The following is a 15,690-nucleotide window of genomic DNA, read 5'->3' on the forward strand; positions in this document are numbered from 1 at the left end:
GTGTTACAAAAAAGTATGCAAAATATAAACCAAAAGTTTTCCTTTTAGACTTTCCACACCTCTTGATGTACCCATTGCACACTAAAATGCAATTGCTTTTATGATACTAAAAAGATTGCAGTTTTGAAATAAATCATTACTTAATAATTTACTAATAATTGTTCCTCTAAAATTTAATGAAAACCTAATTACGCCGAGAGGCATAACACTACAATGACACCCACCCAACTTTTTTATCCGTGTAATTTTAATGATAAATAATGGATAATTTAAAAATAAGTTACAGACTAAAATCTAAATTAAAAAGCAACTTTCTATTATTAATATTTATTATGACTAAACAACGGATAATTTAAAATAAGTTGAAGACTATAATCTAAATTAAAAAGAAACTTTCTATTATTATTATTTATTAAAATACAAAAAAAATAAATTTAAATCTACATTTAAAAGAAACAAATGTAAATTAAAAATCAACTTTCTATTGTTATTGTTTATTAAATGTAAAAAAATTATATTTTTAAATCTAGATTTAAAAAAATTAGAAGAAACTTTTATTTTTTTTCATGCAAATCATTTCATATTCTAAAAATTAAATTTTAATAAATATTAATCATATGAAATTTATTAATCTATGCTAAAGAGTTTTTAAATTTGTTATCTCTCCCCTTCTCTACATAAATTTTATTTATAAAATATAGATATGCTAGTTATAGAAAATTCTAAATCTTTTCAATTACAATCCGAAAAATGATCTCTTGAACGCCATTAAAACACTCATTCAATCTTACACAAACACTTCAATCCTACACATGACCATACACAAAAGAACTAAATAGGAATGGACATAAAGTGGAAGACAAAAATGCTAATTGCTCAAACAAGGACCAACTCACATCAACTTAGATGCGAAATTGGGAGATGGATGATACCCAAAGAGGAATGGGAAGATAGAAGGTGTAGATATTGCACGCAAGGGGTGGTGGAGATTGAATCACATTACATTATGGAGTGCCTAGCCTACACTGACATCTGGAGTAAGTATGTTGAGACACTAAATGTGAACACCTTAAGTAGTCTATTTGACGAAGAAAAGATACCAAGAGTTGCCGATTTCCTACTCAAGTTACATAAGAGAAGATCCAGAATGCAGAAGGAGAAGGAGAAAGAGGTTTAACAATTTGAATTTGTTCAGACTTTGCATGCCTTCTTTGCTAGCTATCCATAGGTCCCATAAACTGTTTGGCCTCGAGGAGGTTATTAAAAACATTCCTTCCTTCCTTACAAATTTTAGATGGGTCCCGTCGGTGGGACCATATTAGCATCATTCCCTTTTTGCGGCGGGCGTGGGCCGTCGACGGGTTTCTGTGGGCATTTTAAAATAAAATAACAGCATGAAAGGCACAGGTGCTGCGGGCAGATAGAGGAGATGGCCATGTTCTCTAGTTTTCAATGGGGATGGGCAGGTCCACCTAATTCCGTCTGCCCACATGGCTCTCGCAGCTTGTTAAGAATGGCCTCTGCCATTGAATTGCACGCAGCTCGATTTCAAGTGAAGTATTCGCATATTTTTGCAAGTTTTCAGGTCATCCCTTTCATTCTTTTTCTGCTGATGTGAATTTGCCCTTTAATTTAGTCCTAATCCCGATATTGTTGAAACAATGTGTTGCCAATATAAGGTTCATAATTTATAAACTTATTTTTCATTATTTGATGGCACGCCATGTCTATTCAATTACTTCAATTTTGAAAAAGATAACCCAAGGTTTCAAAACTTCAAATAACTGTTAGCTACCATGAATTTAGGGCTCTAATGTGAATGGGTGGGTTAGGACTCAAACCTATTATTCATCTACACCATCCAGTGCTGTATCAATATGCATCAAATCTTTGATGAGCTGCCCTACTTGTGCTTTGGAAAGTGTGGATTGGCTTTTTAAGAATATATGTATAATGGCGTTTTAATTGGCATCTTGAGTGTGACTTAAAATAGAATAGATCTGTAGTAAGATTACTGTTTGAATTGAAGGGGAAACTCTATGAAAACAAAAACTAACTTAATTTGAATAATATGTACTTGCTATTTACCATTATACAGTATTTTGGGGTGGTTCATATGCTCAAACTAAAGGTGTATCTTTTTGGATTTACATAGTAAAAGATTGATATGCTCTTCATTTGAAAGCAAACAAGTTTTTCTACATTTTGATTGAATAAAAAGCAATACAACTATCATGTTTAAGCTGTTCAGCAAAATCTAGAAGCTGAATGTATATGTAAGAATTTGAATAAACTTAAATACAAGAACATGAACATTTTGGTAAATTGAATTAAAGAATTAATACACAGTTACTGTTGGATATTTTGTCATTGATGTCAAAGGATGTTGATCAAGATTGTCTAGTAATTATTTGTTTGAGCTACTTGGCTGCTTGCTTGAGCTGCTTGGTTGTGTGTTTGAGCTTCTTGGGTGTCAGCTTGAGCTGGCTGGTTGTCCACATCATCTACTAGTCTGTCTACTTCAGATTGACACATCACTATTTGAATATTCATTACGGTGCTTATTTGAATCGAAGTATTGGCAAATTTTTGAACTTCCGAGTTTATTATTTACAATAGAAGATTGTATTTCATTGGAAAATATTTATTGAAAGTCTTGGCATGGTGGCGTGGATTTTCATGAGTAACCGTTTAAATATTCCCATATCCCCATTTGTTGCCTGTGTCAGTTTGATTGGTAACGTTGCTTCGCACAGGCAAAAGCAAGGAATATAGATGGGTTTAAAATTTAAATATAGACGGTTTTGACCGCTTTATTTATTTGTCCAGTCTATTTTGGTGCGATGATGTCAGAAGCTTTTATCGTATGAAAGTGGGATGTTTTGATTGTCAGCTCCACGTCTTTCTTGCAGACTTCATGGAGTTGAACTTTGGGCACTACATGAGTGGTGCATATTTGTTGTTCTTCACGTCTTATGCTTTTTTCAGAGCTCTTGTTTTTGGATTAAAAACATAGAAAGAAGGTTGTTGGGATTAAAAAAGAAGCTCATCATAGTGCTGTTCACGCTCGATATATCTGTAATTGTATTCAGCCATGACTGACATTCATATTTAAAGGATACTCTGCTTATTTCCCTTCTTGCTATTAGACTTGGCTGTAGACCTGTACGTGGATAGAGATAAAGAATGTTTGGAGCTTAATGTATGTCATAGTTGCTGCTGTATGTTTTTTGAGTATTACATTCTCAATGGTAGATTATTATGCGTAATTTTCAAGCAATATTTAAGCCATTACAGACTAGTTTTTGCAAGTGAAGGATATATGTGCTCTGTGAAAGATGCCCGAGTTTGTGAAGTTGTGAAAATAAGGAGGGTGTGGAGCCTATGTTTGAAAAATACTTAATGAAGCTGCATATGTGGATGTGATAGAGTTTATGTGAAGATCTTTCAAAAGGTTTCAGTAATTTTTGAGTATAGTAGGTGCTTCAAGGGGAGTAGGTGCTCAATTTTGTAATTTGGGTTGCTGCCCATTTGTTAATGAAAGCTATTGTGCCGTGGTTTTTAACCCAAAACGGTTTTCCCGTGAAAATTGGTGTTTGCGTCTTGATGCTTGCTCTCTTTATGTTTTATGTGTTTTCGTGCATTTAAAAGTTTAAAAATTTGAAATACTGATTCACCCCATCTCCCCCTCTCAGTATTTCCTGTGTACTCTTCAGTTACATTATTCAAAACTCATTAAAAACAATTTAATCCACCTCAACATGCATATACTGTTGGCATTTGATTTGTCATTGATGTCAATATGTTTAGACAATGAGATGTTGCAGTTATTAGAGATGAGATGATGGTTCGTATCAGTGTGATTGTTGAGAGTTCATGAGGAGATCAACAAAAGTTGTTACAATAAAGATTAATGCAGATGTTGATACTTTGTTTTGCAGGATATATGTTTTGTCATGTCTCCTTCTGTTAAAAATTGGATTTTGGTCAATATTAACCCATTTTATTCTTCCATGGGTTAATTTGACAAGCTTAGGCGGTAATTTAATATTTATGAATGTCCAAATATTCTCAATATCAAAGAACATTTAAATATTAAATTAAATATTTGGGAACACTTAGCAGGGCATTGGATTTTGTGCCATAATGAGAAGTTTCAAATATTTCTAATTAATGACTTTCCCACCAAGAGCGGAGTGGGAAATTGAAATATTTCTAATTAATTATTTTCCCACCAAGAGCAAATTTGGTAAGGAAGAGTATAATGGAAAATTGAAATATTTCTAATAAATGATTTTCCCACCACAAGCAAATTTGGCAAGCAAAAGGGGAGTGGGAAGTTGTTGCTTGATGAATTTTAGAAAGTTTCCACTGTTACAAGTGGAGAAGAATCTTGGACAACTCAATGATGACATTTGGCAATTGTCATAACCAAGTTAGCAAGAATTCCCAAGAAGGAAGTTGAATTTGGGCACCAAAATCTTGCATGTAGGATGGATACAAATATTGTAAGTTTGGTCATTTGGAGGGTATTCTTGATATCACTTTTTCTCTCATATTTGCAGATTTGCAAGAAGATTCTTCAATGGATGAAACTCCGTTGGGGTAGAAGGCTTGTGGATGAAAACCCATGAGCAGTAGGTGGTTAGAGGATGGAAACCTGTTGGGGTAGAAGGCTTGTGGATGAAAACCCATGAGCAGTAGGTGGTTAGAGGATGGAAACCCTTTGTTCACGATGAGTAATCTCATCTAGAGTTTGCATTTGGGCTGAAGGAAGATAGGAGATTTGTTAGTTTCTTCATTTCAGTTTGCAGGACTTAATGGAGTTGTTTGGAGTGGTTTAATGAGCATAATTGTGTGTTTGTTGTTGTTGTGAGTTATTTGTGGGTGCAATTACAGTAGTATGCTGCTGTTATAATGTTTGTAACAAACTATATATTCTCTATTTTGCATTTGGAAGTGAAACAGTGACATTTGTGGCATTTTAAGTGATTCAGGTAAATTGTGGGAGTGATAGTTTGTGGGTTTTGTTTAATACTTTGGAGTTTGGGAGATTTTATGATGCTGCTGTTATTAATCAGTTTCAGACCTGATTATATGATGCCCGTATCAGGAAAATCAGTTTCAATAACGTTCTCTAAGGTTTCATTTAAATTGGCCTCTTCAATGCAAGACTAGCTATCTAGTTTAGATAGTTTTCAATGTTATTTGCAGAATATATTGTTAATTTATTTTCAGATCTGAAATTATTGATAAATATTTGGTTGAGGACATTACATGTTTGGTATGAATATAGAACATTCTTACGAAGAATGAGAGGTTGAGAATTGAGTTGTGGTTAATGAATGATAGTTAAGGTGTATCACTTTGTGTTATGCTCTCATGAAAGTCATTGTGTATAGATTTGCTGAGCTTGATTTGCTGGTTGAAGCTCATGAAAGTCTTTTTATAGATTTGCTCGTTAAAGATGAAATCAAGAGCATAATGTAAGTTCTTTTTATTTTTGTCATCTTGGCGACAAGAACACAACAGTTTGTACAGAACATAGCAGTATGGTGATAGGAACTTTGATATTTGTTTTAAATATCGTGGTCTTAATTACTAATTTTCTTACACACTATTTTGATCTTCATATTTATATTCTAATGTTTACATTATGTGTCCATTCGTATGCATGGGTATGAAGCATTAGTTTTGTATTTTCAAAATCCAACGGTTAATTTCTTAACCAGACAGAAGTTGTACAGTCGGTTACTGTTTTTAGTTGTGCAGATATAACTGGCTTTTTTCAACGACATAAGTGTAAATTGGAGATTGAAACGTATGTATCTTCTGCTACAAAAAATTGGCATTTTTGAGATGCTGTTGCAGAAGTTAATTCAATAAAGCTTATTGTACGACTTTGTTGAAATGAAGTTCAATATGCAGAAATGTTAAGTTACAGTATTTGATCTTTTGTGAACTTCAAAGATACATAAGAAGGCTGTAGTGTTTCAGATTCTTAGAAACAAAAGGTAGTGTTTTTGGTGTTGTAGAGAAACAGAGTAATCCTCTGTAGTTTGTTTATTCCTTCTGAAAGTAATGTGCAGGAGTTGATGCTCCTAGAGTTGGTGCTCTAAATTGTACCCAGTGAGGGTTTGATCAGCGATATCTTTTGCCAGTGAGGCATACTTGTAAGCAGTGAGATTTGGTTAGTGAGACCTAATATAGACATCTTTCATTGTGGTTTTTTTACCCTTTAAGGGTTTTCCACTCAAATCCTTGTGTTGTATTTCATATGTATATGATTCTTGTCTCTCATGCTTCATGATGTTGCTATTTATTAGTCAAGTGATTTGATATGATACATCTTATTTGATTGTGAAGGAAAAGATGGTTGATAGGCACTCTTATTGTTTGAAGACATAAAACTTAAAGTTTTATTACTTTCAAGTGTTATTTTAGTGACCACTGATTCACCCCCCTCCCCTCCCCCCCTCTTCGCAGTGGTCTGATATTCCAACATATACAAGATGTTACAAGCTAAATATGATGATTGCATTCAAAACAACAACTAACTTAAATATCTTTTGTAGTAAGACACTTTCTTTAATAAGATAGATGTAACACTTAAATGACAATTTGAGAAGCAAAATAGACATACTAAATTCCATTGAATGAATATTGAATTCTAAATTCTAAACTGATTGCCAAATCACTTTTCTATAAATGTTTACAATGTGTAACATGACAAAATGTTAAAAAAAAATGACTACAACTTTTACCCTTAAAATAATCTGATTAGATTCAATGCAAGCTTTATTACAAAATATAAAGCACTAAGACTAAATATGAGCTTAGTCAATCTCTATTTGGACTCTTCATAAAGATTACAACAAACTATGAAAATAGACCTTTTAGAATGTTATATGAGAAATAGCCTTCTTAGAATATGCTTATTTGTCTGGAAATGGTGAAAAGTAAAATAGTGTGGGCTAAAAATAGACAATCGCTATAGATGGCTTTGGAGACAATTTTGATGAAGATTTTCTTTGTTTTGAAGATGGTGAATCCTTTGACCAAACTTTGAAACCCTAACAATTCAATTTTGATGTCTTCAATCTAAACCTATCTTTGTGATTTCAAGAATCTATCCCTTGTCAACTTTGCAGCACCAAACTTCTTCAGCGATATTCTTGATGAAGATAAAATTATTCTATTAAAATACTTGAATAAAAGAATGATGGAAGGAATATCAACTTCTCATTGTTTTTTGTTGGTTTGATTGAAATGTAATTGAAGATCATTTCCATGCTTCTCTTATAAATAATACGTAAAGAATATCACTGTTCTGGTTTTAAAACTGTGCCCCAAACAGTTGAAGTGTATAATGCATTCAAATCCACTAATGTTTTTGATATCTAGGATCACCCACTGTAATTGACTGAACACTATCTTGCTGAAATGGGAAAAGCTGAGTTAAACTTACTGCTGAAATCTGATATCAGAACCTTCTTCAATGATGAAAACAGCTGTATAATTAATATCCCTGCTGTCAAAGCTGCCGATGTTAAGTGTTTTTGATGAGGATCACTGCTGGAACAATAAATGTAATACTCTGATTACTGTTCTTAATCTGCTAAAATCTCGCGTTTTATCTTAAAACATGCTGATATGACAGAATCACCTGCTACATGCTAAGAATAAATTCACTGCTTTGCTGCTGATGGGAGACAATGAAGATTAGGGTAAAAAACACAAGCTACTCTAGTTCTTCCTGTAACCGCCCCTTACTTTAGATATAGTCTACTTTTCAAATATTATCTAGCTATTTTAATTCTGATTTTTTGTCTGTAAGATGGGCATCCATATACAGAGTGTGGGGTTTTTCACCCGAAATAAGCCACACCCGGACCGACGATGGACTGGTCCAAGAGGGGCCAGTAGCTCAGTGGTAGAGCACTCCAGCAGTGTATGGAAGGTCCTAGGTTCGAGTCCTAGCTGATCCATGTCTCAACATGGTATCAGAGCCAGGTCTAGGCTAGGAGCCCCAAGCACATGAGAGGTGTGGCTTAAGGGGGGTTGTTGGTGCTGGAAATAAGCCACACCCGGACCGACGATGGACTGGTCCAAGAGGGGCCAGTAGCTCAGTGGTAGAGCACTCCAGCAGCGTATGGAAGGTCCTAGGTTTGAGTCCTAGCTGGTCCATGTTTCAACAAAGGATAAGAATTCAATCCAATGAGAATTGCAGACTTAGAAGATAAAAGACAGTGAATATATTAAGAAGAAGAACAGTGAATTTGCTAAGTAGAAAAGCAGCGATTATGGAAGAAGAACAGCAGAAATACATATAGAAATGATATTACATGCAGTGATCTCATTCATACTGTATGCAGCGATTACAATATATGCAGCGATTAATAAAGAATGAGAGGATTAGGAAGGTAATAACTAAGGGTGCGATCCTTAATGGAAAGGTGCTTCTCTTGGGAAGAATACACCATACGAAAAGGCATCTCTTTCCAGTTAGAGATAAGGATATTCATGGAGATAGGGAAGGATTGTGTGAGGGAGAAAACATAAGAAAACCATAAAATCTCATAAGCATTACAGATTGAACCAATTGAATGCAGTCAGCAGTCCTTAGACACATACAGTAGTATATTACCTCAGCATCGAAGGAATCAGAAATAAGCATTGTCAATAAGATTTCTTTTGATCATAATAATAGATCAGATTTATACTTAATTTCATTTATGTACATATATATTCATAATATAGAAGATGCTAGCATATTCACAGTCTAAGAACTTAATCAATTCTAATTCTTTCTCCCATAAGGAGAGGTGTGGTGTTGTTAGGGAGAGGCGGAGTAAATCCATCCCAAAAATGGATGAGCCCCAAGTGTGAATGGACTGATGATCATGAAATCTGGGCTGCAGTATGAGCCCCAAGGGTGAATGGACTGATGTTCCTGAAACCTGGGCTGCATTATGGAGGTGGCGTCATCGTGCGCTAGACAAGTAAATCCCCATCTAGGGTTGAGAATTAGAAGGGATTAAGATTAGAGCTTGAATAAAGATAATATCAGTTGTACTATGAGCAACCATAGTTATTTAATATGTAATTAATGTAGCACAATAAGTAGTAATGTATGTTGCTTTTTAGGAATTGACAGTCTCTTAATAGGGGACATTACAAATGGTATTAGAGCTATGATCCTGCCGTCCTGCAGGTTAAAGATGAATCAATGAATCATTCCAGTCGATAAGATGGAATCTAACAATACAAGTATTTGAGTGTATGCTCCGTGCTTGCATATATTCATGTGTATACTTTGTGTTTTCTAGTGTATGATTCATTTTTGGTTCTATATTTTTAGTTAATCTAGAATGGGAGAATAATTAGAGTGAATCAAAGGATAGGGATTTATTACATTTGAAGTCATAAATGTGAGTCATACTATCATGCAAACGTCGGGTCAATCCAAATCAGTTTTGATGCTATTAGAAGATGACCAGGTTTCTTCTCTCATAGTGATGAGAGAAAACTTGCCTTAAAATTGCAAACCCTGCAAGTTCTCAATGCCTTGGTTAATGTCAGAGTAGCGCAGCGGAAGGTGAATTACAATTAAGACCCCGTGAACATTGCTTGAGGACAAGTAATTTTGGGTAGGGCGGACTGTAATGTCCCCATTTTGCAATAGGATTTAATAATACAATAATAATAAAATTAAATTGTAAAAGAATAAACAAATTAAATAAAGAAAATTTAAAAGAATAAAATAAACATAACCATGAATGATCAAAAGGCATAAGATGAAAAGTTGTGACTCCCTCTAACATGTGATATAAAAGGGGGAAGAGAACATTTGAAAGGGGGAGAAGGATGGAGGAAGAAAGAAAGAATGGAAGATGTGTAAGAGGAATGAGAAGAAAATAAGAAAATGGTTCCCTTTAATAAGCAAAAATGATTAAGGGGTTGTGACTCTTCCAAAGGATAGTAATTATGGAAGGTTGCGACTCTTTCAAAGGGGTAGTGTGACTCTCCCTCATGTTGGAAGATATAAAGGGGAGAAGGTTTCATTTGAGGGGATCATCTGAGGGAGATCAATTTGGGGAATATTATATTATTCTCAAGGGAAAATGGTGACTCGATTCTTATGAAAGGTGGTGACCCTTTCACCGATAATGTAAAAGGAAGAATCCATTTTGAATTGAAGGACAAGGATAAGAATTCAATCCAATGAGAATTGCAGACTCAGAAGATAAAAGGCAGTGAATATATTAAGAAGAAGAACAATGAATATGTTAAGTAGAAAAGCAGTGATTATGGAAGAAGAACAGTAGAAATACATATAGAAATGATATTACATGCAGCGAAATCATATTGTATGCAGTGATTACATATGGTGCAGTGATTAATAAAGAATGAGAGGATTAGGAAGGTAATAACTAAGGGCTGCGATCCTTAATGGAAAGATGCTTCTGTTGGGAAGAATGCACCATTATGAAAAGATATCTCTTTTCAGTTAGAGATAAGGATATTGATGGAGATAGGGAAGAATTGTGTGAGGGAGAAAACATAAGAAAAACATAAAATCTGATAAGCATCACAGATTGAACCAATTGAATACAATCAGCAGTAAGACACGTACAGCAGTATATTGCATCAGTATCGAAGGAATCAGAAATAAGTATTGTCAATAAGATTGCATTTGATCATATTAATAGATCAGATTTATACTTAATTTCATTTATGCACATATATATTCATAATATAGAAGATACTCGCATATTCACATTCTAAGTACTTAATCAATTCTAATTCTCCCCCCATAAGGAGAGGCATGGTGTTGTTAGGGAAGGGGGAGTAAATCCATCCCAAAAATAGACGAGTCCCAAGGGTGAATGGATTGATGATCCTGAAATCTGGGCTGCATTATGAGCCCCAAGGGTGAATGGATTGATGTTCCTGAAATCTGGGCTGCATTATGGAGGTGGTGTCATTCGCTCTAGACAAGTAAATCCCCATCCAAGGTTGAGAATTAGAAGGGATTAAGATGAGAGCTTGAATAAAGAAAATATCAGTTGTACTATGAGCAACCATAGTTATTTTATATGTAATTAATGTAGCATAATAAGTAGTAAAGTATGTTGCTCTTTAGGAATTGGCAGTCTCTTAATAGGGGACATGACAAAGAAGGTGCGATTACATATAAACAGCTGCAGGTCTTACTTAAAGAGACACGAGTGAGGAAAGGAATTTATTAAGTTAAGAACAATTAAGTTAATAACAATCAGTGGTGGTAAGAGGTAACGGTCACCAAGAGGGAGACACCACCATAGAGAGAAGGGATGTGAATTATATGGACATGGCTCCTCCATCCCAAGGAAGAGTTAAATATGGAAGATTGGCATTTAAGGAGGATCAACAACCAAGCAAATTAATCGAATAACAAGGAGATGATAACAGATTGATGAGGGAAGAGATTTGGAATTCAGAATATAGTCATACTTGATCTAGTAAATATTATGGTATGCATGGATATATGCTTGATATGTATGCTTAATGTATGCAGCATGATAATGTTTTTATGTATAATTCCTCACATATTGATATAGGCCATAATATGTATGCAGCATAATAATGCATTTGATACATAACAGTTCATATATTGGATATAGGCAATAATGTGGAATATCTAGATTCCTAGTCTATTCATTAAATTGCTGCAATCAATCATGACCAGGTAAGGGAATACAAGGAGGGAGAACTGCTATGGGGTCCTCTTCTAAGTACACCACCTCATAGTGGATGGATGAGGACGTTAGTAAGGGAATACAAGCAAGGAGAACTGCTATGAGCTCCTCTTCTAAGTGCACCACCTCATAGTGGATGGCTGGCGGTCTGCCACAAGGCCAAGTAGGGCAAGGTGTATCCCGCACCTGGGCTTGGATGGGAAGGATGCTCCAAGCACCCTATTGTGGTTTCCTCTCCAACCTCTAGAATGGTTGATTGTTGGAATGGATTCAAAGAAGTCTCAATCATAGAAGGGTGAATAATTTGGCACGAATAGGGAGGGTAGATACAAGCTTCTTCCACTAAGTACACCACCTCGTGAGGGATGGATGGCAGAATACCACATGAGGCCAAGAGGGATGGTATATATGCTCTTGGGCTTAGTGTGAGGATTGCTTCGGGCACCCTATCATGTCTCCTTATCCAAGTCCTGTTATGGTTGAATCCCATTAATGAATTATAGATATTATATGATTTATTTCAATTAAGATTGTTATGAACACATGTTCTTTAACCCTAGTAGAAATGATTGATTTTATGAAATATTTTTACAGTAATTGTCTAACATGATCACATGATCTCAACCAGGATCTATCTTGCTTAAACATTTTTTGTTAAAGTTATGTCTTTAACTAAATTACATTTCTTGTTAATATTGAACTTGTGATTCTAGGGCAAAATTTAGGGCAATCCCAAATAGGGGACATTACACAACTAAATGAATATTATTTCTGATAAGAACTTTCCTTGGTTCATTACCCTTAAGGTTTTAATAATCCGTTTGACAACCAAAGCTATGCTATGCTTTCTAAGGTCCTTCAGCCCTAAGCCTCCATGAGGTTTCTCAAGGCAGCACCATTCTTACCTAACTGAATGTTTTTCTTTTTATCTTTTCCATTAGACCGTAAAAACTATTTGATTTTCTTTTGAATCTCACTTATTTGATAGTTGTTGAACAGCCAAACTGAAGAGTAATAAACATTGTAGGAAGATAGGATCTTTTGACAAACTTGGAGTCTACTTGCTAAGGACAGATATTGCTTATTTCAACTATCCAATTTTTTATCAATTTTTTCTTAATCCATACCCACATATCCTATAAGCATGGGTTTACCGCAAATGGAATTCCCAAGTATCTGACCTGCTTGTTGGGGCCCCTCCATAGGAAATCATATTTGGAGAACCACTCAAGGGGGAATCTTTCTAGCCAAGCATTATAGACACTCATCTACATGAGTTTGGCCCAAGACAAATTTAGTTTATTTAATTTTATTTCTAATTCTTCATTCCCCAATAGGGCGAACATAACAAGGGGGTTGGCCCGATTTATCAATTTATTTGCACCTTTTTTAAAACTCCAATTTGGGCACTAAACATGAAGGGAGGCACTTCCTCCAATGTAGGCTACTTCACAAAGAGGTTGGCCAGCATTAAACTTCAAATGATTTTTTGTTGGATGCCAAACAAAGATGATGGTCAGCCCATTATGGTTACTTCAGTGACTAGGCCTTTTCAAGTTCTCTTCAGTATATTCATGGATACATGATCAACATTTATCAGCAATCTTATTTGATTCCAAGCAATTTGCTGTTGGTAATGTTGTGACCTAATCACACATCACCCCATCCCAGATAGGGACCCCCTAGCTTTTAGGTTCTTTCGATCGTTTGGTCTTGGTTCTTTGTGTGTTTTGGTGGCAATCTCGTCAATCTCTTTGCTTTGTGGATGTTCGGGGGTCAGTTAGAGTTGATCTGCTTCTCTGTCGAGTGAGTTCTATGAAGTCTAGGGCCTGTTTTGTCCCTTTTTAGGGTTTCTGTCTTCTGTCCTAGATTTTAGGGGGTTTCTGTTAGGGTTTTGGGAAAACTGAACATACAACTGGAATCAGGACTCTTCAAGGAACCTCCCAGTAAAATTTGAGCCCAAACGAAGCGACTTTCTATTTTTAGAAAGTCCCTATTTTTTAGGGATTTTTCTGGGTCCCAGAATGTCGTCATTTTGCCAAAAATCAAACTTACTATTTTTAGTAATTTCTATTTTTAGTAAGTTTCTATTTATAGTAAGTCATTCCTGCACCCTGTCTAGGGGTCTAACGCTGACACTTTGAAGGTTTCTATTTTTGGAAAGTCAGTACTGGCAGGGTCAGTCAGACAAGGCGACAAGGATCAGACGTTCACAGACATTTCTAGTTTCGGAAAGTCAGATAGCAGACAGAGAAAGCCAGAAATTGATCAAGTGCTGGAAGCCTATGCCTAAAATGGAAAGCTCAAAAATTCACCAAGTTTCAGGAAGTCATTCCAAAATTGCAAAGCGGACAATTCCATGAATCCATGGCAGAGTGAAAACAACGCCCAAGGATGCAGTTGGGCGCCAAAATGGGTCAGGCAAGGATGGATGGACAAATTCCATGAATCCATGGCAGAGTGAAAACAATGCCCAAGGATGCAGTTGGGCGCCAAAATGGGTCAGGCAAGGATGGATGGACAAATTCCATGAATCCATGGCAGAATGAAAACAATGCCCAAGGATGTAGTTGGGCGCCAAAATGGGTCAGACAAGGATGGATGGACAAATTCCATGAATCCATGGCAGAGTGAAAACAACGCCCAAGGATGCAGTTGGGCGCCAAAATGGGTCAGGCAAGGATGGATGGACAAATTCCATGAATCCATGGCAGAGTGAAAGCAGCGCCCAAGGATGCAGTTGGGCGCCAAAATGGGTCAGGCAAGGATGGATGGACAATTTCCGTGAATCCATGGCAGAGTGAAAACAACGCCCAAGGATGCAGTTGGGCGCCAAACTGAGGAAGGCAAGGATAGATGGAAAAATTTCATGAATCCTCTACATAGTGAAAATTCCGCCCAAGGGAGTGATTGGGCGCCAAAATGGTATACCCATGGAAGGTGTAAAAAATGAAAAAATTCCAAGGCATAGTGAATTCAACGCCCAAGCTAAAAAGTTGAATTTTTGCCTAAGGCATGGAATCCAAGGAGTCAAGGAGGAATAAAAAGCAAAATTCTCCTCGGGCAAATTTTTGAATTTGCTATTTTTAGACACCGAATCTCGACGGAGTGTGGAAAATTTTATAGATTCGGAATCGGGGTGAAATTCTCCATCCAATGAACTTGACTCCTAAATTTTAGGAGGATCCCTAAAAAACAGGGATGTTGAAAAGAGACATGGAAGTTCCGTCAAAAGCAAGAGACGACAAGTTAGAATGGAATCAAGCAAATCCTGAGAGATTCCTTTGAATTCCCTCCAAAATTGGAAAGAATGAGAATCAACGAGTTGGCGAAGGGAATCTTCCAAGTATGATGCATGACTTGGAGCATTTAAAGAAAGTTCTAAATTCAAACTCATTCGCATGGGAAGTTGCCTCTCCATGGTGTATTAATTGAGGAAAGTATGACGCATCATGAATGCAATTGCTAATTTAATGCCTCTTAAGAATTCTATATAAGTTTGGAAAGGCATTTCATTTCTCACGTGCAAGATTCAGGAAAGAAGAAGTGGAGAAGTGAAGAATAGTCATACTTAGTCTTTGTTTTTATCATTTCCAAGGTGCTTCCAGGATGACGGAATCAAGCAAGGCAGCTACTGTCTCCAGGCAGGCATTGATCAAGGCGGAAATGAAAAGTTTTCTCCCTCATTCGCGGTTGAATTCAAGATGGGATGAAATCAACGATACTAATCTAGACACATTCAACCTGGCTGCATTCAAGATCCGAATGTTCGGAACAGCAGGGCACAATCCATCCCCGACAGCTGTCAGAATTGTGAAAAGTGGAATTGTTGCGGCAGCTGGTTTTCCTCCTACTATTCAATGCCCAGACCTGGTCTTGGAATGTGCAACACATTACAATCTAGAGCGAAAAATAATCTCAATGCCAGATGGCAAGCTGCTGGCAACAT

General features: G+C 36.1%; 1 protein-coding gene across 1 annotated transcript in view; it reads left to right on the forward strand.

The window, feature by feature from the left end:
- Nucleotides 1-1,340: 1,340 nt before the first annotated feature.
- LOC131048310 (RHOMBOID-like protein 10, chloroplastic) overlaps nt 1,341-15,690 on the forward strand; it is a 79,746-nt gene continuing 65,396 nt past the window's right edge. Inside the window, exon 1 of the mRNA XM_057982214.2 lies at nt 1,341-1,585. Within this exon, the coding sequence (XP_057838197.1) occupies nt 1,430-1,585 (156 nt within the window). The 5' untranslated portion in view covers nt 1,341-1,429. The remainder of the gene's footprint in view (nt 1,586-15,690) is intronic.

This window comes from Cryptomeria japonica, chromosome 3 (assembly GCF_030272615.1).
Source record: "Cryptomeria japonica chromosome 3, Sugi_1.0, whole genome shotgun sequence".
NCBI lineage: Eukaryota > Viridiplantae > Streptophyta > Pinopsida > Cupressales > Cupressaceae > Cryptomeria > Cryptomeria japonica.